The sequence below is a fragment of the Oncorhynchus mykiss genome, chromosome 7 (assembly GCF_057628025.1).
Source record: "Oncorhynchus mykiss isolate SJ-2025 chromosome 7, ASM5762802v1, whole genome shotgun sequence".
Lineage (NCBI taxonomy): Eukaryota > Metazoa > Chordata > Actinopteri > Salmoniformes > Salmonidae > Oncorhynchus > Oncorhynchus mykiss.
The window spans coordinates 38,053,620-38,079,012 of NC_143028.1; the positions used below are offsets into that span (position 1 = coordinate 38,053,620).

At 43.6% G+C, this 25,393-nt stretch overlaps 2 protein-coding genes across 3 annotated transcripts in view; both read right to left on the reverse strand.

Annotated features, from left to right (window-relative positions):
- Positions 1-277: 277 nt before the first annotated feature.
- tmem51b (transmembrane protein 51b) lies at positions 278-18,633 on the reverse strand. The gene is made up of 3 exons (XM_021609352.3): positions 18,314-18,633; positions 4,460-4,920; positions 278-3,288 (listed from the first exon to the last, which is right to left on the reverse strand). Exons 2-3 carry the CDS (start codon positions 4,858-4,860, stop codon positions 2,877-2,879), a joined length of 813 nt encoding a protein of 270 aa, XP_021465027.2. The 5' UTR covers positions 4,861-4,920; positions 18,314-18,633; the 3' UTR covers positions 278-2,876.
- A 61-nt stretch (positions 18,634-18,694) lies between these two features.
- Positions 18,695-25,393, reverse strand: part of kaznb (kazrin, periplakin interacting protein b) — a 164,208-nt gene continuing 157,509 nt past the window's right edge. For both annotated transcript variants that reach the window (XM_036983293.2, XM_036983296.2), the window contains 7 exons: positions 25,113-25,318; positions 24,707-24,825; positions 24,393-24,624; positions 21,320-21,421; positions 20,964-21,130; positions 20,729-20,846; positions 18,695-20,600 (listed from right to left, as the gene is read on the reverse strand). In XM_036983293.2, coding sequence (XP_036839188.1) covers positions 20,442-20,600; positions 20,729-20,846; positions 20,964-21,130; positions 21,320-21,421; positions 24,393-24,624; positions 24,707-24,825; positions 25,113-25,318 — 1,103 coding nt within the window. In that variant the 3' untranslated portion in view covers positions 18,695-20,441. The remainder of the gene's footprint in view (positions 20,601-20,728; positions 20,847-20,963; positions 21,131-21,319; positions 21,422-24,392; positions 24,625-24,706; positions 24,826-25,112; positions 25,319-25,393) is intronic.

Genomic DNA, 25,393 nt, shown 5'->3' on the forward strand with positions numbered 1-25,393 from the left:
TTGTCAAAGACTCCAGTCACCCAAGTCATAGACTGTTTCCTCTGCTACCGCACGGCAAGTGGTACCGGAGCGCCAAGTTTAGGTCCAAAAGGCTCGCTAACAGCTTCTACCCCCAAGCCGTTAGACTGCTGATCAATTAATCAAATGGCCACCCAGACTATTTACATTCACACCTCCCCCTTTGTTTTTACACCACTACTACTCGCTGTTTATTATTGTGTTACTTTATATTTTATTTTTTACTTTAGTTGATTAAGTAAATATTTTCTTAACTCTATTTCTTGAACTGCATTGTTGGTTAAGGGCTTGTAAGTAAGCATTTCACGGTTTGGTGTTGTATTCGGCGCATGTGACAAATAACATATTATATTTGAAATAAATCTAGCTAGCATAGCTATCTCTGCTAGCTGGCACTGTAGCAGCTATAACATTGGCAGAGATTGCTACTGTAGCTATGTAGTCAATAACTAACATTAACATGATCATGTTACATGGATTTTTGTTGACTAAAACAAGCTACTGTTTGCTGGCAAGTAAAATTAACTAGCTAGCTACAAATCTTCCAAAGCAGTTGGCTAACGTTAGCCTTCCAACGTTGGCGGAAGAACGGATAGCTTGGTAGCTAGCTATTGAACGTTAGCTAGCTAACCAAGCCTAGTAAAATACAGCAAAGGAGACAAGCGGCTATTGATTAAAAAAAAAAATAGACACAATTCGTTTTTGGGACCTGCCGGAAGTCTCTTTGTGCGAGGGAATGATGCATCGCCAAATGAGAGCATGGATTTCCAACAACTCATGTCATAACCAGGCTGAATTAGATGCCGGTCTACAACTCGTGGCTGATATGGACAATAGACTGATGACACAAGTAGCTCAACTAGCTATTCCAACAACAGCAGCAGTAGCTACAGCTAAGCACTTCTGCAGCGACTGCACCTGAAAGGATGACGGGCGTTCGTCAGGCAAAATGGAATGAGCTATCCGTAAGTTCAATGTTTACTTTTGCAACTTGCACACTGGTGGTAGCTAACATTGAATATTTGAATCATGTTAATTTACTAATGATGCTCTTTTCTGTTTTAATAGCGGACAGTAAGGGATCTACACAATAATGCTGGTGAGGAGAACAAATGTAGTATAAGCCGCAAGAAAAGTGAAGACAAATGTGATCACTTATGACTTGGAATTTGACAATATTTTTTTTTTTTTGGGGGGGGGGGGGGGAGTCCAACCAAGCAATCAGGGTAGGTTCTTGTATGATGGTTATTTTAGCATTCTCAAATATGTTACATTAAGTCTTAGTGCAAATATCATGCATGAACTTTTCTTTGTCAACTAATGTCTCAGGAACAACCGCCAGCACAACACCTGTGTACTGTCAGCTGGTCAGTCAGCTGGTCAGTCAGCTGGTCAGTCAGCTGGTCAGTCAGCTGGTCAGTCAGCTGAGATGAAGGTACACAGATGGAGAGTGGCGCATGGCAGAATTTGAAAGTGAGTAGTCCTACGAAGACATGGACTGACTGCAACAATATTCTACATTTTATAATTTTTTCAAGGATTTTGAAGCATATAGCCATTGCTAACAGACCACACTGTCACCTCAGATGCAGCTGCAAATCGGTGTTGGACTGAAAGAGATGCATAAGTCGTCAGACACCCCAGACGGAGCAAAGGAACGGAACATACAAAAGAGAAGAATGCATCGCCAGAGACGGGTTAGTTTATAAATGTGAACCAATCCATACATTTTAAATACAGTACTGAGTTTTTAAAAGTTGAGACTTGCGCTTTTATTTTTATTTTTTTTAGCTTTGAGATTCAAGTGTTCAAGACAGTCGGTCAAAAGAACTCTGCTGAAAGGAAGCATTGATTTGTGGGGTCAACTGAAGACATCATGTCTGATGTGGCGACAGACCCAGAGGACCCCGATGCCTTTTTAATAACCTCCCCACCCTGGCGCTCCCCTGTGTTTGAGGACCTGATTGCATCAGCAGACCGAAGAAGAAGGGCCAAGCACGCTTATGCAGAGAAAAGGGGGGGGGGGGAGGTCACACTGGCGGTCAGGATCTCTAGTGTTAACACCCCATTATTCCCCTTATCTAAAACTTGGTGGAAAAACAGCTATTGAGAGTTCAGAGATAAGTTATTTTGATGGGTATGGAAGTGGCTTCAGAGGTGTAAGGATCACTAGGAGTCGAGAGTATTTGGTGAAACGAGAGTATTTGGTGCAGTGTGTCCTGTAGGGCAGGGTTGTGCGGTATCCAGGTTCCTACCTTCACACCATTCCTGTACCATACCGTGATATACAGTATTACCGGCAGTGCACACAAGGGGTGCTAGTTCTTTCCCAACGTAAAAAAGTCATTTGAAATCATATACATTTGACACACAAAACAAATTTAGGTAGCAGGGATCTTGATCCAGGAGGGGATTGACTGTCTGCTATAACCAAGAAGCTTGAACTTGCAAGCTAGCCACTTAGCAAGTTAGCAAACAAAATGCATAGCTGGCTCCCTGAGCTGGATCATTTAAGTTGGCACATCTTCGACAGTTAACCTATAGTTATAAGCAGTGGCGTAGCACCCCGTCGTAGCACCCCGTCAAGCCTTCTGTAGGGCGATAGTTAAAAACACAGCCACCGTGTTCTAAACAGAGAGGAAAATAAGCCCCTGAATAAATAAGTCTATAAACGAGTCAAAATGGAGCTGAGAAACAACTTGATTCAAAGCAACAATGTCTGGGTCTGCCTCAGGGTGAAGGAGGAACACTAACAGCTAGGCCTCATTATTATTATTAGACATCTGATCCAGCAATAGTGTTGTCTTCCTCAACATTGAAACAATGCGTTTAGTACTCCCAGGCTATAGGGGGCGCTGTCAGAACTCAGGTATCTTGCCATCGTACTGTGGTGGCGGAGTGATTGGTTCAATGGTCACCTTCGCATCAGTAGGGTTGCGAATGTTAAAACGAAAGTCCTTCAGATGGAGTTTCTCAGACTTGATTCTGCGTACCCTGCTGGGCCGTAGTATCCGGCTGGCCCGGCTACTGCTGTGGGGGTTGGCCGCAGCGGCGGGCTGGGGCTCAGGAGTGGGACTGCTAGGATGAGCCTCCTTAACTGGGTCAGCACTTGGTCCCTCCCCCTCGTTTTCCACAGCACAGATGAGGTCCTCGTAGGAAGGCAGCTGGGAGTTGCTCCCGCGTAAGTTGCTCTGGCGGATGGGGAACTGGCCACTGGTGACCGCCTCCTCATAGCTGGGCACGTTGTAGACTGGGACTGGCTCATCTAAACTGCAAAACAATGTACAGGGACACCGATTTTAAATAAGTAACATGTCACATTTGTGCCATCATTTACATTTGATGTTTTTTTAAGGATACTAGAAATGCCTAAAATAGCTAAGTACTGCTTCTTACATGATCATAATCTCCAAAACAGCAAGGACAATAAGAAGTTTTGTATTGCCATGTTTTTTCTATTGTTGTTAACCTCATTAACGAGAGACAATTGTAATGCAGGAAGTTGTACATACACAACAACAACTAGTCAAACTGTCCCGTTGTGGCAAAAAGCTTTACAGCATCTCAGAGGTCAATATTTGTTTGTTTCTCTCATGGATATGTATTCCTTAATTACTACTGGTATGTAATGACATTTGGTGCTAGTTTTGCAGGTGGAAATGTTGCATGTAGCTCCTTTAACTAGCTTGGATTGGGAGAGACTAGATAACTGGTGCTTTAATGGAACTGTGTCAATCAAAAGGGACAATTTGAAACCTACAGGAACATATTCATTTCCAGGCATCACCCAGGGAACTACAGTGAGCTCCGAAAGTATTGGGACAGTCAATTTGTTGTTGTTTTGGCTCTGTACTCCAGCACGTTGGAGTTGAAATTATACAATGACTGAGGTTAAAGTGCAGACTGCCAGCTTTAATTTGAGGCTATTTTCATCCATATCGGGTGAACCGTTTCGATATTACAGCACTTTTTGTACATAGTCTCCCCCCCCCCCCCCCCCATGTGTTTTAAAGAAGTCAAAAGTGTAGTATTTGGTCCCATATTCCTAGCACACAATGATTACATCAAGTAATGTATTGTGTCATGTTGGAAGTGTTTAGATACACATTCTATTCTTATTTACAATAAAAGGTGACTGCAAAATTACACAAAACATTATTTACCATTCATTTCTATTCGGCACAAAATAATCTCAAATACAACAAAAACAAAAAGTAAAATGCATCCAATAAGTTTGTAGTCACAAGCTTAATGTATTCATTGTGTGCTATGAAATATGAGACCAAATACTTAACTTTTTACTACAATTCCCAATACTTTTGGAGCTCACTGTAAGTCATATATGAGTTTATAGTGAAAACAAAGCCTCTGAATCCCTTCTTGGATGATTCAAATCAATCACTGTTAGACAGTGATTATCTAAATCGATTGAAGCACTCACTTCTCTCCTGCCTCCCCAGCCACATGGTCCACGAAGCGGACTCCTACGGTCCGTGTCTCCTGTCTTCTCTGGTGATTCCTCCGCTTGTTCCTCACCCCCAGGCAGATAGACAGCAGCAGCATGGCCACCCCTGCCCCCACCAGCACATAGGCTATTGATAAGGTCTTCGCTGCTTCCTTGTCTTCCTCGCCATCCCCATCCTCACCATGGTCTGCTGGCACTGTTATACTGGAGTTGCCTGGAGTCTTGATTTTCTGGGTAGCATCCCCGGGAACCATTGACCACACAATCATGACGATGCCCAGGGCTATGAGCCCCACCCCAAGGGCACACAGGGCATACGAGGAGCCCGACCGGCTGACCCCATGGCTGGAGCTGGCTGGAACACCACTGGTACACATCCCCCCCACCGAGTCCCACCACCCGACACTGTAGACTGGGGAGAGGAGACTTGTCCTAACCTGCAGTGTGGGAGAAAGGGGGGGGTGGTTCTCGCATTTAGTCAGGAGCAGGGGCATAGCAGTACAATAAAACCGGCAAAGGGCTAGACTAGCTGAAATCAGATGACAATGAACAACTTCCTGGGATAGACACAATGTGGCTGGGAACGGGGCCAGAGCCAAAGCAGTTCAAGGAGGTTTATATTAACCCGTGTTTTCGTTCTTCACAAACACATTTTACATAATAAAGAGCTGCTGGAATTGTGCCAACCAAAGAGAGCCGAATGATTATGTGAATGAGCCATTCATTGACCAAAAAGCACCTGGACAAAATGTAGGTGTAGGTCTAAAGACTATTGCAGTCAAGTTCTAGGAAATCTTCCTCAAGACTAGAAAGTTTGAATAAAGGCTAGCCCTGCTGTTTAAAATGTATTGTTGGAGGTTAAGTACTTCAGTCTGTGAATGTTGGTATTTCCAGCGACAATATATTACCCAGTCAAAGTCCTGTATGTTTATTTGATGGTCTAGTCCTCCTAAATCATGCTAAACCAACATTACACCCATAGGTTGCATAATCAGGTTGTATCACTACAGCATAACAAACAGAGCATTGTTAACTTCGGGCACTTCCACTTGTTTCTCTCCAGTTTACAGGCAGCTAGAACGTGTCACAGTGTAATTTTCAGAAAGAACACTTCACAACGTAGCTCAATTGGTAGAGCATGGCGCATGCAGCGCTAGGCAGTGGGTTCAATTCCCGGGAGCACCCGTACATACATGTTTGCACGCACGACTAAGTCACCGAGAAAAGCGTCTGCTAAAATTGCATATATTATAAGGACATTCCATTATGACAGCTTCAAAATGACACTCATTTAATAGTGATATACCTCCATCTTATGCTATGAATCATTGTTAATGTGGCAAATACAGAGTTTTTGCCTCTGCCCTCACCACCGGAAACCTCTTTCTCAAAGCTAAGGATCTTGATCACGTTCTGCGCACACGTTATTAGTCTCACACTCCTTGGCTGCTGCTCACACTCCCCCTCCCTTCAAGTTTCTCTCTTTATACTCACCCTCTTCTGAACCATGATCATGTAACCTATGTATCTGCCTCATTTTTTTTCGAACAACTGAAATAAAAACCCTGCAGCGATTTCAACCAACATTCCCAAAAATATATATATTATGAAGGCTACACCACCTTCGCCGTCTATTGTAACGGATATTGCAGTTGCACAAGCAGGACGCAGTATCTACACATTTAATTGGAGCAACAAAAAAAATCTCGTGTCTTTATAGTTGCTGCCATATCTTAGCCACTAGCCAGAGTTCCTGAAAAAAGAACACTACTAATTTGACTGCCTGTACGACTACTGCTTAGCCAATGTTTGCAATGGTGATGAAAAAATAACATTACGTCGCTAATTAGACTGCATGTCTGTGTCTTGCTTGTGTTTGATACGGGCAATTCCATAACGGAATTGCGCTGAGACTCAAGATTTTTCAGTTAAAATGTATGCCAAACAAAACCATTGATTTGAAAGTTTAACAAACCATACAACTCTGTGCACAAAGACTACTTTTAACAATTTACAGTGAACATTTGACAAAAACACGTTTCCTGGAAGAACTGTGCAGATGCGAATTTGATAACAGAATTTCTGTAACATCTCCCTTAGTTTACAGTATGTGTACACCTTTTAATTAAGATTTAAAAAAATGTCTGCAGAAAGAACGGTGTGTTAGCTATGACATGACACATTGACTTTGAAAAAAAACTACAGTAAGTGAAGTGAATTTACAATAGGTAACGGAATTGCGGTAAAGGAATTTCATCATGGGTCCCTGATCTGTACCACACAGAAATGCATAATTATGAATATGGTGTTGTAATCTAAATAGGTACACAAAAACATATACACATGCAATATCCTCTTTGCATATTTGGGTATTATTCTACACATTAGCTATTATTTGAATGAGTTCCGGCCCCAAAACAAGACCAAATTTGGTTGCTGTGGACTGGACCATATCTGAACCAATCATAGACTATGTTTCACAAGCTTGGATGTCAAAATACAGCACAGTAGAGCTCAGTAGAGTACAGTACAGCTCAGAAAACTAGAGTTCAGTATAATACTAAAGTAGAATATACTCTACTTTTCTTGACTGTACTGAACTCTACTGTACAGTGCTGTGCTGTGCTGTCCAAACTTGAGAACCCAACTGTAGCCAACTAAATTGCATAAATTCCTTTACAGATTTTTTTTAGGAATGGAATTTAGACTTTGAATCATTTAATAATTCATAAACAAATTTGAAATAAGTAAAAAAACGAAGTATTTGGTCTACCTTTACTGGTTACTTCTGTGAACTTTCATGAACCTCCCTCATGAGCGAGAGAAATTAAAACATATCTTAAAAATGTGGGTTTTTGGTATCAGACTTTTAAGGCAATGTTTCTTAAACTTACAGAAGGCAGAATCTTTTCCCCCAAAACTAAATTCAAGTGTTTATCTTATGTAGTTGGCAGGGGTCTTTACTTCAACATTGTGTTTAGCTGTATTTCCAATCCCTTTTAAGACGCTTTCTGGTAGATGCTTTCTCAGACCCCTTTTCTATCGGTTTGACCAGAAATCAAAGCCTTTGCTTATTCCTAATTTTTAGGATGGAAAATGGTTTAAAAATGTAAATATGTTTTAATTTAAAAAAATATATAGACTATGAACTTCACATGTTGGTGCTCATGAGTCCTTTTACATGCAAATGACCATATGCTGCCTAGATAGCGGCATGTAAGTTTTGGATTGGGGCAAAATAAATATCTGTGTTTTAACCACACAGGTCCTACTAACTGCTCAGCTGAAGGTTGGCAGTGCAGCATAAGCATGTATCCAGACCGAAGGTTGGCAACCGAGCATGTATCCTGCCGGTAACCAGTCTGACAATGGGTGAGTTCGTTTTGCATCGCCCGGCGTACAATTATTCCTTAAGTTGTTTGTCAAATACTGCTTTAGACTGCCTACTGTTTGTGATGATACTCGTCATATAGTTATGCTGCCATATAATGTAGTAGTGAGAGTTGGCAATCTTCGCAATGATGAGAAAATAACAAATGGCTATTTTGACTGCCCGTCAGTGTTTCGCTTGTGTTTAATATGCTTGCCTAAAAAGCTGCATGTAATTCAGCATATAAGAAGAACATGAAATCGCTAGACTGCTTGTGTCATGCTTATGTTTGCATCTTTTACAACAGACAAAGTTTGGATGTTGTTTGTGTGCCACATGATAGCTGCATGAAGCCTGTCAACCTTTCTGAAAAAAATAACATAAAAGCGTGCTCGCTAAAGGCATGGAATGCATAGTTCCCATTCTTCCCCCTTCTCCCTCCCCCTTCTCCCACCTCCCTCCCCCCTGTCCTTCCTTTTCTCCTTCTCCCACTTATAGGTCTTTATTGTACAACATTAAGTTTCCCTTCCATGTCAAGGAGGGGGAAGCAGCAGTGGAGCAATCAGCAGAAGCTATGTAGGCAGCGAAGTGGGCAGCAGCTAAGGCCTCCCGAGTGGCAGTGGCACAGCGGTCTAACGCTTCGATCACACCGGCAACGTCCTAGGGGGAAATAGTACGCAGCATCATCTGGATAGGTGTGCAACAAAAGTTGAACATTCACCTTCTGTTACCATTTCCGTCAAGCCGTCTACGCATACAGTTTGACGCATACGTCCGATAAATCAGAACGCACTGCAACTGCCTCTGCAACGCAATGTAATTCTGGTGTACCAAAAAGCAATTACGCTGTCGGCACTGCAGTGCTAGAGACGTTACTACAGACCAGGGTTCATTCCCGGGCTGTGCCACAACCGGCCGTCGCAGTGAGTCCCATAGGACGGTACACAATTGGCCCATCGTCGTCCGGATTATGAGAGGGTTTGGCTCCTCGCGCTCTAGCGACTCCTTGTGGCGGGCCGAGTGCCTGCAGGCTGACCACGGTCACCAGTTAAACGGTGTTTCCTCTGACACATTGATGCGGCTGGCTTCCGGGTTAAGCTGGCGGGTGTTAAGAAGTGCAAGTAGGCGGGTCATGTTTTGGTGGACGCATGACTCCACCTTCACCTCTCCCGAGCCCATTGGGGAATTGCAGGGATGAGACAACATTGAGAATTGGGGAGAAAAAGGGGTTAAAAAAAATCTATAATCATCTCTGTATCATTAGCCAGAAAATCCGGAACCGCAGCCACTCCGTATATTATATTGTTTGACTTGTTGGATCACTTTAAGAGGTGCTTGGGGTGGGAATAAAAGACCGGTTTTGAAAAGTGTGAATAGCTTCACAGTACAGGTGTTAACATGCACTAAAAAGACAGTATCCTTGATGTGCCTTCAGGTGCTCTACAACAAATATACAGTGGCTTCAGAAAGCATTCATACCCCTTGACTTAGTTCACATTTTGTTGTGTTAAAGCCTGAATTCAAAATGGATTAAATATCATTTTTTCTCACCCATCTACACACAATCTAGCCATCTACACCCCAATGACAAAGAGAAAACATGTTTTTAGAAAATGCTTCAAATTTATTGAACCTTAAATACAGAAATATCTCATTTACATAAGTATTGACACCCCTGAGTCAATACTTTGTATAAGCACCTTTGGCAGCGATTACAGCTGTCAGTCATTCTGGGTAAGTCTAAGAGCTTTCCACACCTAGATTGTGAAACATTTGCACATTGTTCTTTTCAAAATTCTTCAACTCTGTCAAATTGGTTGTTGATCATTGGTAGACAACCATTCAGATCTTGCTACAGATTTTCAAGTATGTTTAAGTCAAAACTGTAACTCAGCCACTTAGGAACATTCACTGTCTTCTTGGTAAGCAACTCCGGTTTAGATTTAGCCTTGTGTTTTAGGTTATTGTTCTGCTGAAAGGGGAATTCATCTCTCAGTGTCTAGTGGAAAGCAGACGGATGTAAATAGTCTGGGTGGCCATTTGATTAATTGTTCAGCAGTCTTATGGCTTGGGGGTAGATGCTGTTAAGGAGCCTTTTGGTCCTAGACTTGGCACTATGGTACCGCTTGACGTGCAGTAGCAGAGAGAACAGTCTATGACTTGGGTGACGGAGTCCTTGACAATTTTTTGAGCCTTCCTCTGACACCGCTTAGTATATAGGTCCTGGTTGGCAGGAAGCTTGGCCCCAGTGATGTACTGAGTGTGATTGAGATTGCATCATCTGTGGATCTGTTGGGGCGGTATGCAAATTCCGGGATGATAGTGTTGATGTGAGCCATGACCAGCCTTTCAAAACACTTCATGGCTACTGACGTGAGTGCTACAGGGCGGTAATCATTTAGGCAGGTTACCTTCACTTTCTTGGACACAGGGACTATGGTGGTCTGCTTGAAACATTTAGATATTATAGACTCAGTCAGGGAGAGGTCGAAAATGTCAGTGAAGACACTTGCAAGTTGGTCCGCTCATGCTTTGAGTACACGTGGTGATAATCCATCTGGCCCCGCGGCTTTGTGAATGTTGACCTGTTAAAAGTTTTGCTCACATTGGCTACGAAGAGCGTGATCACACAGTCGTTCGGAACAGCTGGTGCTCTCATGCATGCTTCAGTGTTGCTTGCCTCGAAGCGAGCGTAAAAGGCATTTAGCTCGTCTGGTAGGCTTGCATCACTGGGCAGCTCGCGGCTGGGTTTCCCTTTGTAGTCCGTAATAGTTTGCAAGCCCTGCCACATCTGACGAGCGTCAGGGCCGGTGTAGTAGGATTTAATCTTAGTACTGTATTGACGCTTTGCTTGTTTGATGGTTCATCTAAGGGAGTAGCAGGATTTCATGTCCCTCTCCTTTCTTGTGTCCGGATTAGTGTCCCGCTCCTTGAAAGCGGCAGCTCTAGCCTTTAGCTCGGTGCAGATGTTGCCTGTAATCCATGGCTTCTGGTTGGGATATATACATACGCTCACTGTGGGCACGACGATGTCGATGCGCTTATTGATGAAGCCGGTGACTGAGGTAGTATACTCCTCAATGTCATTGGATGAATCGCGGAACATATTCCAGTCTGTGCTAGCAAAACAGTCCTGTAGTGTAGCATCCGTGCCATCTGACCAATTCCGTATTGAGCGAGTCACTGGTACTTCCTTCTTTAGTTTTTGCTTGTAAGCAGGAATCAGGAGGATAGAATTATGGTCGGATTTTCCAAATGGAGGGCGGGGGAGAGCTTTGTATGCATCTCTGTGTGTGGAGTAAAGTTGGTCGAGAGTTTTTTTTCCTCTGTTTACACGTGACATGCTGGTAAAAATTTGGTAAACCTGATTTAAGTTTGCCTGCATTAAAGTACCCGGCCACTAGGAGCGCCACTTCTGGGTGAGCATTTTCTTGATTGCTTATGGCCTTATAGAGTTGGTTGAGAGCGGTCTTAGTGCCAGTGTCAGTCTGTGGTCGTAAATAGACAGCTACGAATAATATAGATGAGAACTCTCTTGGTTGATAGTGTGGTCTATAGCTTATCATACGGTACTGTACATAAGTTACTCTCACAACTGGCAAGTGTCTTCACTGACATTTTCAACCTTTCCCTGACTGAGTCTGTAATACCTACATGTTTCAAGCAGACCACCATAGTCCCTGTGCCCAAGGAAGTGAAGGTAACCTGCCTAAATGATTACCGCCCCGTAGCACTCATGTGGGTAGCCATGAAGTGCTTCGAAAGGCTGGTCATGGCTCACATCAACAGCATCCTCCCGTATAACCTAGACCCATGCCAATTCGCATACCGCCCTAATAGATCCACAGATGACGCAATCTCAATCGCACTCTACACTGCCATTTCCCACCTGGACAAAAGGAACACCTATGTGAGAATGCTGTTCATTGACTACAGCTCAGCGTTCAACACCATGTTGCCCACAAAGCTCATCACTAAGCTAAGGACCCTTGGGACTAAACACCTCCCTCTGCAACTGGATCCTGGACTTCCTGGCGGGCTGCCTCCAGGTGGTGAGGGTAGGCAACAACCCGCCTGCCACGCCTGGATCCTCAACATTGGGGCCCTTCAGGGGTGTGTACTTAGTCCCCTGCTATACTCCCTGTTCACCCACGACTGCATGGCCAAATACGACTCCAACACAATCATTAAGTTTGCTGATGACACAACAGTGGTAGGCCTGATCACCGACAACGATGAGACAGCCAATAGGGAGGAGGTCAGAGAACTGGAAGTGTGGTGCCAGGACAACAACCTCTCCCTCAATGTGAGCAAGACAAAGGAGCTGATCGTGGACTACAGGAAAAGGTGGGCCGAATAGGCCCCCATTAACATTGATGGGCTGTAGTGGAGCGGGTCAAGAGTTTCAAATTCCTTGGTGTCCACATCACCAACGATCTATCATGGTCCAAACACACCAAGACAGTCGTGAAGAGGGCATGATAAAACTTTTTCCCCTTCAGGAGACTGAAAAGATTTGGCATGGGTCCCCAGTGTGTTATGTGTTAATAACATTTAGATGATGTTCCCAGCTGGCTATGCGGGGGGCTGGTGGTAGAAGAATGCCTTGCATGGCTAAACAAGGAGTTTTCTAGCTGAAGTATATGTTAATTAAAAGCAGTTAAACCTACGCCCCGGTTTGTCATTATACAAGAAACAAACATAACATGGTGTCAGATTGATAGTCGCTATGACGAGACAGAGAAAATAAAGGAGTAACTCTGCAAATTTCCGCGACGAAAATTTAACATTCTACCACAAGTCAAGTGACGCGAGTAGTCGAAGATGCTAGCTTGCAAGAGCGAGGGCAACGAGCCGCAGCAGCGAGAGTGACAGCAGCGAGAGTGACAGCAGCGAGAGCGAGGCTGCATTGGAATCTGTTGACGAACAAGTTGATGAGCAACATACTGAAGTAAGATAAATTGACACTGGTCTTGTTCTCCGTCATGGATAGGCTTAGTCCTCCTACTCCTATGCAGTTAACAGGCAATCTATCTGACAATTGGAAACGTTTCAAGCAGAGACTCAATATCTACCTAGCAGCAAGTGGGGCAGGGGGAGATGATGGCAAATTGAAAGCTTCCATTTTTCTGCATGTTATTGGAGAGGATGCATTGGACATTTACAATCGCTTTCAGCAAGACGAGGCAAACTTGACATTGACTGTGCTAATGGCTAAATTTGAGGAGTACTTTGTACCAAGCCAGAACGTCACGTTTGAGAGATACAAGTTTTTCTCTCATGATCAGAAACAGGGAGTCAGTTTTGACCAGTATTTAGCTGAGCTGAACACTGAGCAAAACATGTGAATTTGAAAATCTGAAAGACTCACTAGTGATAGACAGGATAGTCTGTGGCATACTTGATAATGGACTCAAGGAGAGATTGCTGCGTGAGTAAGATTTAACTTTGGATAAAGCAGTGAATATGTGTCGAGCAGCTGAAACCACCAGAGCACAAGCTAAAGAGCTGTGCAGGGATGAGACGTCAGTGTATGAAATAAAAAGAGAGGAGCACCACACACAACACCTTACAAAACAAAAACAAGCAAAAGAGAGAAATCAAAACAATAAATGTGGAAAATGTGGATTCATCCACAAGCCCCAAAACTGCCCTGCATATGGCAAATCATGTGGGAAAAATAATAATTTCTCAAAATGCTGCAAAGCTGAGGCTACAAAGAAAAAAGGTTCACACAATCAAGGAGATTGAAGAATTCTTTGTTGATTCTGTGGAAATATGCAATGCAGTAAATGCTGAATGGATTGTGCCATTGACTGTGAATGAAACTATAATACCATTGAAGCTTTATACTGGAGCACAGGTAAACCTGTTATCGCTGGATGACTACAAAACACTGAAGGTGAAGCGCAAAATACACCCGGTGAAAATGAAGGTTACTGGTTATACTGGGGAGAAAGTACCAGTCAAATGTAGCTGCATAGTAACTTTACAGCACAAAGGAAAACAGTTCAGAGCACAGCTGCTGATTGTGGAAAAGTGTATACAGCCTATTCTAGGAATCAATGCATGTGAAAAGCTCAATTTGTTGAAAAAAGTGTATGTAGTGACATCACAGACTGAAAATGACCAAGAATCACTACTGGCTGAGTATGAGGACATGTTTGAGGGTCTTGGATGTTTACCAGGAGAACACAAAATATGTACTGATGACAAAATTACTCCAGTTGTGCATGCATGCAGAAAAGTTCCATTTGCACTGAGGAAAAAGCTCAAGGAGGATGAAGCTAGATGATGCAAGCTCAAGGCTATGCACATTCAACACACCTGAGGGCAGGTACAGATTTCTTTATCTACCATATGGGATTCTCTCAGCGCCAGAGGTCTACCACAAGACAATCCACATGATCTTTGAGCACATTCCAGGAGTGGAGACCAGGATGGATGACATCATCGTCTGGGGGTCCACAAAAGAAGAACACGACACGAGAGTGAGGCAAGTGCTGGACCTGACACGGAAAGTAAACCTAAAACTAAACAAGGACACATGCGAGTTTGGTGTGAAAACACTTACCTTCATGGGAGACGTCCTTTCAGAGGATGGAGTCAAACCAGACCCGGGGAAAATATCAGCCATCAACAACATGGAGCGCCCTAAGAACAAGGACGACGTGAGACACTTCATGGGCATGATCACCTACCTTGCAAAGTTCATACCTCAACTGTCAGCACAGTCCGCTCCACTCAGATGTCTTCTGGGACAGAAACATTTATGGGAATGGTCCCATGAACAGGAAAACTGCTTAAAAAACCTAAAGAAGACAATCACAGAAGAGCCAGTGCTCAGGTTCTATGATCCAGAGAAAAGCACAAGGATTTCTGCAGACGCGTCACAGTTTGGCCTGGGAGCAGTTCTTCTGCAACAGCATGACGACACATGGCAACCCGTCACTTATGCGTCCAGAGCCTTGACAGGCACAGAGATAAGGTATGCACAAATAGAGAAAGATCTACTGGTGAGCACATACGCTTGTGAAAGGTTTCACCAATACACCGACCACAAACCATTGGTGTCAATCATATCTAAGCCACTGAATGATTGTCCAATGAGAATCCAGAGAATGTTGATCAGACTGTAAAGGTATGATGCGGAGATGATCTATACCCCGGGAAAGTTAATGTTCGCCGCCGACACTCTTTCTCGAGCAGTAGACAAGAAAGAGCTTTGACACACAGAAAAACACTGAGATTCAGGCCTACGTCGACATGATCGCAGCATCACTTCCTGTGTCTTCTGAGAGAATTGAGTAGATCAAAAGAGAGACCGCAGCTGACCAAACAATGACAGAGTTGAAAGAAACAACACTGATAGGATGGCCCGCACAGAAAAACAACTGTCCAAGGAGAATACAGGATTACTGGATGTGCAGAGCAGAGCTCACCGTTGTTGATGACATAGTGTTCAAAGGCAACAAGATTGTCATTCCAATGACACTACGCGAAGAAATGCTACCGAAAATACGAGGGCCACATGGGTGAGGAAAAATGCAAACGACGAGCACCAGAAGTAATGTACTGGCCAAGAATGAACCAGGAAATACGCCAGACCATTGCTTCATGTGAACTGTTTCACCTACAGGCCAAAGCAGCAAGCAGAGCCGCTAATGCCTCATCCAGTACCCAACAGACCCTACTACAAAGTTGGAGTTGACCTTTCTGACTGCAATGGCAAAAGTCACATTGTTGTTAACGACTACTACTCAAACTACCCTGAAGTAGCAACCCTGCCAACTACCTCCAGCAAAGCTGTAATCACCTACCTGAAGTCAGTCTTTGCAAGACATGGGACTGCGTCTGAACTGTACTCGGACAATGGCCCACAGTTCTCAAGTTCTGAATTCCGATCGTTCGCTGACGACTGGGGATTCCGACACAACACCTCCAGCCCCAACTTCCCAAGGTCCAACGGCTTAGCAGAGAGTTCAGTCAAAATTGTCAAAGGTCTGATGAAAAAGGCACACGATGGAAAGGAGGATTTCCGAAAAAATCTGATTATCTACAGCAGCGCACCGCTGCAGAACGGACTTTCACCTGCACAAATGTTGATGGGACGTCGCATCAGAACCAACCTACTCATAAATGAGGACTTGCTAACACCCAGAGGTCCTCACAAAGTCAAACTCGGGAAGGAAAAACAGAAAGACAAACAAAAACAGCGACACGACAAAAGTGCAAGACACTTACCTGAACTGAAACCTGGAGATCAGGTACGACTCCGAGACATCACCAAAGGAATCTGGATGCAGCAAGGGTGTGTGCAGAGAGAAGTTGCACCGCGATCCTATGAGATCCAAACGGAGTGTGGATCACAACTGAGACGAAACAGAGTGGATCTAAGGCTTCAGCCATTCACTCAAGGGACTGAGGATCATCAGGAGGATACTGCTGAAGCGTGAAATGCCTTTAGCAATGGACAATTCAGTCAGAACACCCTGACTGACAATGAGCGCTGTCCAACTGTTTCAGGAAGCACTTCAGCAGAACGACCAAAAAGGACTGTCAGAGCCCCTGAAAGGCCTATTGAGAATTGCTAAACAATCCAAAAAAAAGGGTCACCTGGACTGAATGTTTTGTTTAAGTGAAAAGTAATAGAGCCACAATAGAGTATTGTTGGACAGACTATATTTAGTTGAAAAAATAATAATAATACATCAGAATATGTTTATTGCGTCTTAAGTGATGAGAGCAATGTAAAAAAAGAAAAGAAATGTGTGTTTTTGAAAATTGCGTGTTATGCAGGTTGAGTCAACAAATGTGATGTGACATGTGTAGTTACATAGAAAAGTAGTTTCCTTTTAAAGGAAGGAAGATGTGTTGTTATGTGTTATTAACATTTAGACTAAGTTACCCAGCAGGCTATGTGGGGGGCAGGGGGTTGAAGAATGCCTTGCATGGCTAAATATGGAGTTTTCTAGCTGAAGTATATGTTAATTAAAAGGAGTTAAACCTATGCCCCGGTTTGTCATTATACAAGGAATAACCATAACACCCAGATCCTCAAAAAGTTCTATAGTTGCACCATCGAGAGCATCCTGATCGGTTGCATCACTGCCTGGTATGGCAACTGCTCGGCATCTGACCGTAATGCGTTACAGAGAGTAGTGCGTACGGCCCAGTATATCACTGGGGCCAAGTTTCCTGCAATCCAGGACCTATATAATAGGCAGTGTCAGAGGAAAGCCCATAAAATTGTCAGAGACTCCAGTCACCCAAGTCATAGATTGTTTTCTCTGCTACTGCACAGCAAGCCGTACCGGAGCGCCAAGTCTTAGACCAAAAGGCTCCTTAACAGCTTCTACCCCCAAGCCATAAGACTGCTGAACAATTAATCAAACGGCCACCGGACTATTACATTGACCCCCCCCCCCCCCCCCATTTGTACACTGCTGCTACTCGCTGTTTATTATCTATGCATAGTCACTTTATCCCTACCTACATGTACAAATGACCTCTAACCTGTACCCTGCACACTGACTCACTACCCCCTGTATATAGCCTCGTTATTGTTATGTTATTATGTTGCTTTTATTATATATATATTTTTTACTTTAGTTCATTTGGTAACTCTTCTTGAACTACACGGTTGGTTAAGGGCTTGTAAGTAAGCATTTCAAGGTTAGGTCTAAACTTGTTGTATTCGGAGCATGTGACAAATAAAGTTTGATTTGATTTACTTTCTGTAATGCAAAATGCCTTGTGAACTTCACTGGACAGAGGTTGCTGTCCGGTTTTGTGAAGAAACAAAGGAGTGGTTGAATTTATTCTGCCACTGTCTTCTTATTGCCTCGGCCTGTGGCCTATATATCAACGTGGCAAGGCATATGAACTAACAGGTTATAGAGCAAACAACGCAATAATCACAACACATACAGTATGTATTTTTTTCTGGCCTGGCTTCCCCAGTTATTTTACCCACGCACCTCTACTGAAGTGAGCAGCCAGGAACTTAAAAGGAGGAACTAATATCATGTTACCAACTCAACTCTGTGGCATTATGTCACATAGACATCTGGTCACTAGAGACAAATGTTTGAATGCTAAATGACGAGACAGAGGCATTGATGCGAGTAACCAGTCTTGTTCCGTACATCACAACACATCCGGGTATCTCAAGCACCCCGGTAAAACACAAGAGTTGCAGTCAAGAAACCAGACAAGCTACGGATATGCATTGATCCTAAACACCTCAACCGGGCTCTGCGACGTTCACATTACATTATGCCCACGTTGGAGGATGTTCTTTACAATGTTCTTTACAATCACTGTGCCATCTTACACCCATAACAACAAACTTCTATTTCGTGTTATCAGATAACACTTATACTTGACGTACTTATAAAGTTAGCCTGAAGAACACTGCTCCAAATGTCAAGGTGAATTGCAATTTGAGACGATCTTACCTGTTCCAGTCGTGAACGCTCAACGACCAATGACTTCCCTCCAATACCTGATATATCGCAGGTGTTTTCAAGATGACGATCTTGCCACCCCAATATGCATAATGTAATCCTGCTCTGAAAACTGTATTAACTAACGTGTGTATTTCCTCCGATGATAGTCGCTAGAGAATTCAAGGAATATGTTAAACAGTAATTTTATCAAGTTTCCAACCAGAGTGAAACCTCCCCCGGTTGTAAAGTGTTAAGTTAATTAACCCTTTGCTGCCTCCTTGCTATTATGCCGCACGTGTGAACGCGACCATACCGCACATACTGCTCGTAAAGAGCGTTTATGATGGATCGATTTTCTTAAATGTTCATAATAAACTGCAATAACGTGCATTTCTGATAGCATTTATATCTTTATTATTGAGTAGGCCTACACAAAACACAAGTCATGTATTGTAGTTCATGTACAGCAGTTTCAAACATTTTTTTTTCAGCAGTGGCACATGTACAGTACATAATTACTTCATAAACACCTATATGAAAACAATACAATATAAACTCTGACCTCTTTCTCATTCAATGGAAATTGCCACTCTTTTCTGTTGTTAGTAGTCTGACTATACTTATGTGATATGCTTGAGTGAAAGTAGACTGTTTTACGCCATAACAAATCAACAATTTAGTGTGAGTTTTCTGTAAAGCACAAGCCTTTGATATTCAAACCACATCTTACAACCACATGTGGCTAGTTTGAACTAGCCTAATGTTCCCACTTTGTATGTCTATCTGACTATGTTCACCAGGGTGCTGGTGTTGGTTTTTGTAGGAGATCGCCATAGCTGATATACCTGTTCTCTTCTGTTTCTCTGCCCCCTCCAGCTGTTTGAATGTGTGATATGGTTGTGGAATGCTCTGGTGAAATACACTGCTCTACTGTTGTACTGTATACTCGTGCACTCTGAGTTAATGATGATAGAAAACAAATAAGATTTCCCTTGACATCCTGGCCGACGTAAACATTCAACACCACGGCATTAGACCTTCAGTATCCGTAATGCAAACTGTACAAATATTTACAATATTGTAATCACTTTGAGAGACAGTAAAATCTTATTATGAATTGAATATTATAATGTAATATTTTCCCATATTTACAATGAAATGAAAGACTCCTTTGCAAATAACAAACAAAAGAGTTTAATTCAACAGTATGAAAAGCTGAGTGGCCTCTAGTTTCTAGGAATTTTTCCAGCATGTTTACAAGGAATTGTATTATATTTCTGACAAACATAACAAACTGTAGTCTGTGCCTCTTGGCCATATTTGAGCTATTTGAACAAATTGCAAGCTCTGCTAAGCATTTGGAATTTTCCAGACTCCCCCCCCCCCCCCCCCCACACCTTATTCTCCTGATGGCTGTTGTCTTAACTCAAGGCCAGTTATCTCTCACAATATGGGAATGTAATTCTAAACTTACATGGAACCCAGGGAATGGCGGTTTTCCCGAAGATATGGGTCCCAAGTTCCAGACAAGTAGTGAACATCTGCAACTGATTTGAGCCAGGAAACCCAGGCAGGCCGGGCCAACATCTCTTTCCTTTCACACGGAGGCCGGCCAGGCCGGGCAGTGAGATACATGAAACAGGGCATGGACGTCAAAGGACCGAGACATCAGGCGTGCTTCTTCCTTCCAGAGATCCTGACCACCGTGAATGATCATCCTCCTGACATGGCAACGGGAACAGACCACTTTCACCCTCCATGGACTTTTGCTATGCGCCAACACATTATTACCATCATGTTCCTCCATGTATGTTACAAGAGATGCCTCGTTAAAGAACAATTGTGATGGTCATTCTTTGAAAGGAAACATATGCCACCATTTTCACTGCAAAGTGGAGCTTTGAACGTTACAACGCGTTTACAGTTTTCTCCTATTCAAACATAAGGCATTAATTAAGTCCACTGATATTTATTACTGTGGAACAATAAATCAAATGTTTCTGAAATTGAAAATAAAATGGTCAATTCCAAAAACGAAGATTTTGATTTCTTTTAGATGGTCAAAAAACAGCAATTCTGTTGATATTGAATGCTTTTCCCCTGGAGCCAACCACCTGTATCCCCCACACGGCACAGTTCAGACATTGGTGATCTCTACATTCTTGTAGGTGTGCATGGGACTTCCCTTTGTCCTGGGCACAGCCTGCACCCGTGCCTCTCTGGGCAGAGAGCCACAGCTGCCATGGTAACCAAGGCCCCGCCCAATGCCGATCTTTGGGTTAAACCGAAGAGGACTCTGGGAAAATTAGAGGAAGAATAAGTCAAAACAGAATTCATACCCAGTGGAACAGTCCAGCCTAATTTCGATTAACTACCATTTGTCGAGACATCTTCATAAATAAAATGGTTCAAGTAGCTTCTTACCTTGCCTGACCTTCGTCTCATAGACACTATCTCCTCGTTATAGCGGCTAACAGCAGAAGGGGATTGTGGTGGGGCTCCCGTTCCCGGAACTTCACAATCCTGCTCCACACTAGTTTGCCTACAAGGAGTAGGAAGAAGGGAGGAGTCAATTAACTTCACTGCTAGAAATTCAACAAAACATTCTACTTATTGCCAAGGAGCTTAAAAACATAAATGATATAGGGAGGCCAATCACCTGGCAGGGATGGAGAGAGCCTTCATCTCCTCAAACATGTGCCGATGAAGCATATGTTTGTGGCTGGGGATTCCCAGGGCCTTGGCCATGGCATCTGCATCAAATGAGGGGTCCAGAGCCAACACAGCACCATGGACTCCCCTGCCATGAAGACTGTCAGCATACTCCTGACCAGTGAGACATAAGGACATAATGTTATCCAACGAGAACAATGGCAAGCAAACAACTTGGCTAAATTTGCCTCAAACTTCCCTAACAGGATCTAGTGTATACATCAGTCTATTGGTCCAAAACGGAGACAGTCTGAATGGAATCCAGGTGCATTCTGATGTTTCTGTACTAGGAAAAGGACCCACTTTTAGGTCTATGTCTCTGATCCACTTTATGACTCTGTGGCAAGTCCAAACCACTGGGTCCTGGTCCTTGTGCTCACACTGGGCTCGGCGAGCCTCCAAGACCTGTACACCAACAACACACAAATACTGAACTGTTAATGTACTGTTATAATACAGTACGGTCACTACTGTACGGTTACTACTGTACTGTTACAACAGTACCGTTACTACTGTACGGTTACTACTGTACCGTCACTACTGTACGGTTACTACTGTACGGTTACTACTGTACGGTTACTACTGTACCGTTACTACTGTACCGTCACTACTGTACGGTTACTACTGTACGGTTACTACTGTACCGTTACTACTGTACGGTTACTACTGTACGGTTACTACTGTACGGTTACTACTGTACCGTTACTACTGTACGGCTACTACTGTACGGTTACTACTGTTTTAGTTAATACTGTACCGTTACTACTGTACGGTTACTACTGTACCGTCACTACTGTACGGTCACTACTCTATGGTTACCACTGTACGGCTACTACTGTACCGTTAGTACTGTACGGCTACTACTGTACTGTTACTACTGTACGGTTACTACTGTACTGTTACTACTGTACCGCTACTACTGTACGGTTACTACTGCACGGTTACTACTGTACTGTTACTACTGTACCGTTACTACTGCACGGTTACTACTGTACGGTTACTACTGTGCGGTTACTACTGTACCGTTACTACTGTACGGTTACAACAGTACGGTTACAACAGTACGGTTACTACGGTTACAACAGTACGGTTACAGCAGTACGGTTACTACTGTGCTGTTACTACAGTACGGTTACTACTGTACTGTTACTACTGTACCGTTACTACTGTACGGTTACTACTGTACGGTTACTACTGTACGGTTACTACTGTACCGTCACTACTGTACGGTTACTACTGTACCGTCACTACTGTACGGTTACTACTGTACGGTTACTACTGTACGGTTACTACTGTACCGTTACTACTGTACCGTTACTACTGTACGGTTACTACTGTACGGTTACTACTGTACCGTTACTACTGTACCGTTACTACTGTACGGTTACTACTGTACGGTTACTACTGTACGGTTACAACAGTACAGTTACTACTGTACGGTTACTACTGTACGGTTACTACTGTACGGCTACTACTGTTTTAGTTACTACTGTACGGTTACAACAGTACCGTTACTACTGTACGGTTACTACTGTACGGCTACTACTGTACGGTTACTACTGTATGGTTACAACAGTACCGTTACTACTGTACCGTCACTACTGTACGTTTACTACTGTACGGTTACTACTGTACCGTTACTACTGTACCGTTACTACTGTAACGTTACTAATGTACGGTCACTACTGAAACGGTCACTACTGTAACAGTCACTACTGTACGGCTACTACTGTACGGTTACTATTGTACGGTTACAACAGTACCGTTACTACTGTACGGTTACTACTGTACGGTTGCTACTGTAACGGCTACTACTGTACGGCTACTACTGTATGGCTACTACTGTACGGCTACTACTGTACGGTTACAACAGTACCGTTACTATTGTACCGTTACTACTGTACGGTTACAACAGTACCGTTACTACTGTACGGTCACTACTGTACGGTTACAACAGTACCGTTACTACTGTACGGTTACTACTGTATGGTTACTACTGTACGGCTACTGCTGTTTTAGTTAATACTGTACCGTTACTACTGTACAGATACTACTGTACGGTTACAACAGTACGGTTACAACAGTACGGTTACTACGGTTACAACAGTACGGTTACAGCAGTACGGTTACTACTGTGCTGTTACTACAGTACGGTTACTACTGTACTGTTACTTTTGTACCGTTACTACTGTACCGTTACTACTGTACAGATACTACTGTACTGTTAGTACTGTACGGTTACAACAGTACGGTTACAACAGTACGGTTACTACTGTACGGTTACTACTGTACGGTTACAACAGTACGGTTACAGCAGTACGGTTACTACTGTACTGTTACTACTGTACGGTTACTACTGTGCTGTTACTACTGTGCTGTTACTACTGTACGGTTACTACTGTACGGTTAGTACTGTACGGTTACACCAGTACGGTTACTACGGTTACAACAGTACGGTTACTACTGTACGGTTACTACTGTACGGTTACTACTGTACGGTTACTACTGTACCGTTACTACTGTACCGTTACTACTGTACGGTTACAACAGTACGGTTACAGCAGTACGGTTACTACTGTACTGTTACTACTGTACGGTTACTACTGTATGGTTACTACTGTACTGTTACTACAGTACGGTTACTACTGTACTGTTACTTTTGTACCGTTACTACTGTACCGTTACTACTGTACAGATACTACTGTACAGATACTACTGTACTGTTAGTACTGTACGGTTACAACAGTACGGTTACTACGGTTACAACAGTACGGTTACTACTGTACGGTTACTACTGTACCGTTACTACTGTACGGTTACTACTGTACGGATACTACTGTACCGTTACTACTGTACGGTTACAACAGTACGGTTACAGCAGTACGGTTACTACTGTACTGTTACTACTGTACGTTACTACTGTGCTGTTACTACTGTGCTGTTACTACTGTACGGTTACTACTGTACGGTTACTACTGTACGGTTACACCAGTACGGTTACTACAGTTACAACAGTACGGTTACAGCAGTACGGTTACTACTGTACTGTTACTACTGCACGGTTACTACTGCACGGTTACTACTGCACGGTTACTACTGTACGGTTACTACTGTACTGTTACTACTGTACGGTTACTACTGTACCGCTACTACTGTACCGTTACTACTGTACCGTTACTACTGTACCGTTACTACTGTACGGTTGCTACTGTACGGTTACTACTGTACGGTTGCTACTGTACGGTTACTACTGTACTGTTATCTACTGTACTGTTACTACTGTACGGATACTACTGTAATCACTCCACAAATACACCGGGAGGAGAGGCTGAGAGGTCACTAATGTCACAGTATTGATAATGAACACAGGTCTGACCTCTTTGTCGAAGTTGAGCAATTGCAGGAGCTGGATGGCCAGGAGCAGGCTGGTTTGGTGGGAGTGGGTGGTGATGTTCAGGAGTCTCTCCAGGTCTCGTCGGCTGAGGGAGTTGAGCACCCGGCCGTCCACCAGTTGGCTTCGGAAGGCTTGGGAATACTGGGGCAACCCGACGTCACTCAACCAAGATTTGGCAACCCAGTGATGGTCCATTTCAGCAGCCTTTGATAGCCTAACATAATGGACGGTCATACTCAGCAATGTGTGTGCATACAGGCCTGTTTGTGTGTGTGTGTGTGGATGTTCCAGCTCACCCCTGGCCAGACTCTGCCTCCCTGTAGTCCTCGATGGCGAGGCGTAGCTTCCTGCGGTGCATGGGGTTACTGATGCCCAGTCCCAGCTCCAGGTCTTCGTCTGTCAGCCCCAGCAGCACCTGCAACCAGGGGACACCCACCCAGAGCACTCTTATCAATATACACCTGCACTGCACAGCACTCACAGACTAAAGCACAAACATGCAAGCAAGCATGGACGAGGAAATACTAGATCTAATGCAGATTCTATGAGGAAGGAAAGCATGCCGAAATCCCGGTTTTCCTGGGAAGATGAGGGATTCTTAGTATCGCTGTTACCGTCATTACAAGCTTTGTAAAAACAAGTCCGGAAATCAGACTTAAAGTGGATGGGTACTTGTTACATGTTGAAGCGTAGAGGCCATACCTTCCCGCTTTTGACGTTTTCCGAGCAAGCACGAAGGTACATGGACATTGCCATGACAACCTCCAGCCAGGCTTGTACCGCCCCTGCCTTCCACAGTGACATGGGCGTGTTCCGAGTGAGCTCCATCTGCTGGAGGCGGTCCAGCTGCTCCTCTCCGTCTGATAGGCTGGGTTGTTGTGTTGATAGGCTGGAGAGGCTGTCAGAGTCTGTCAGGATTGGTCAGGGGAAGTAGAAGTACAGGACAGGGGAGGGGTTTGGGGTCAAAGGAATTGAGAGGCAAA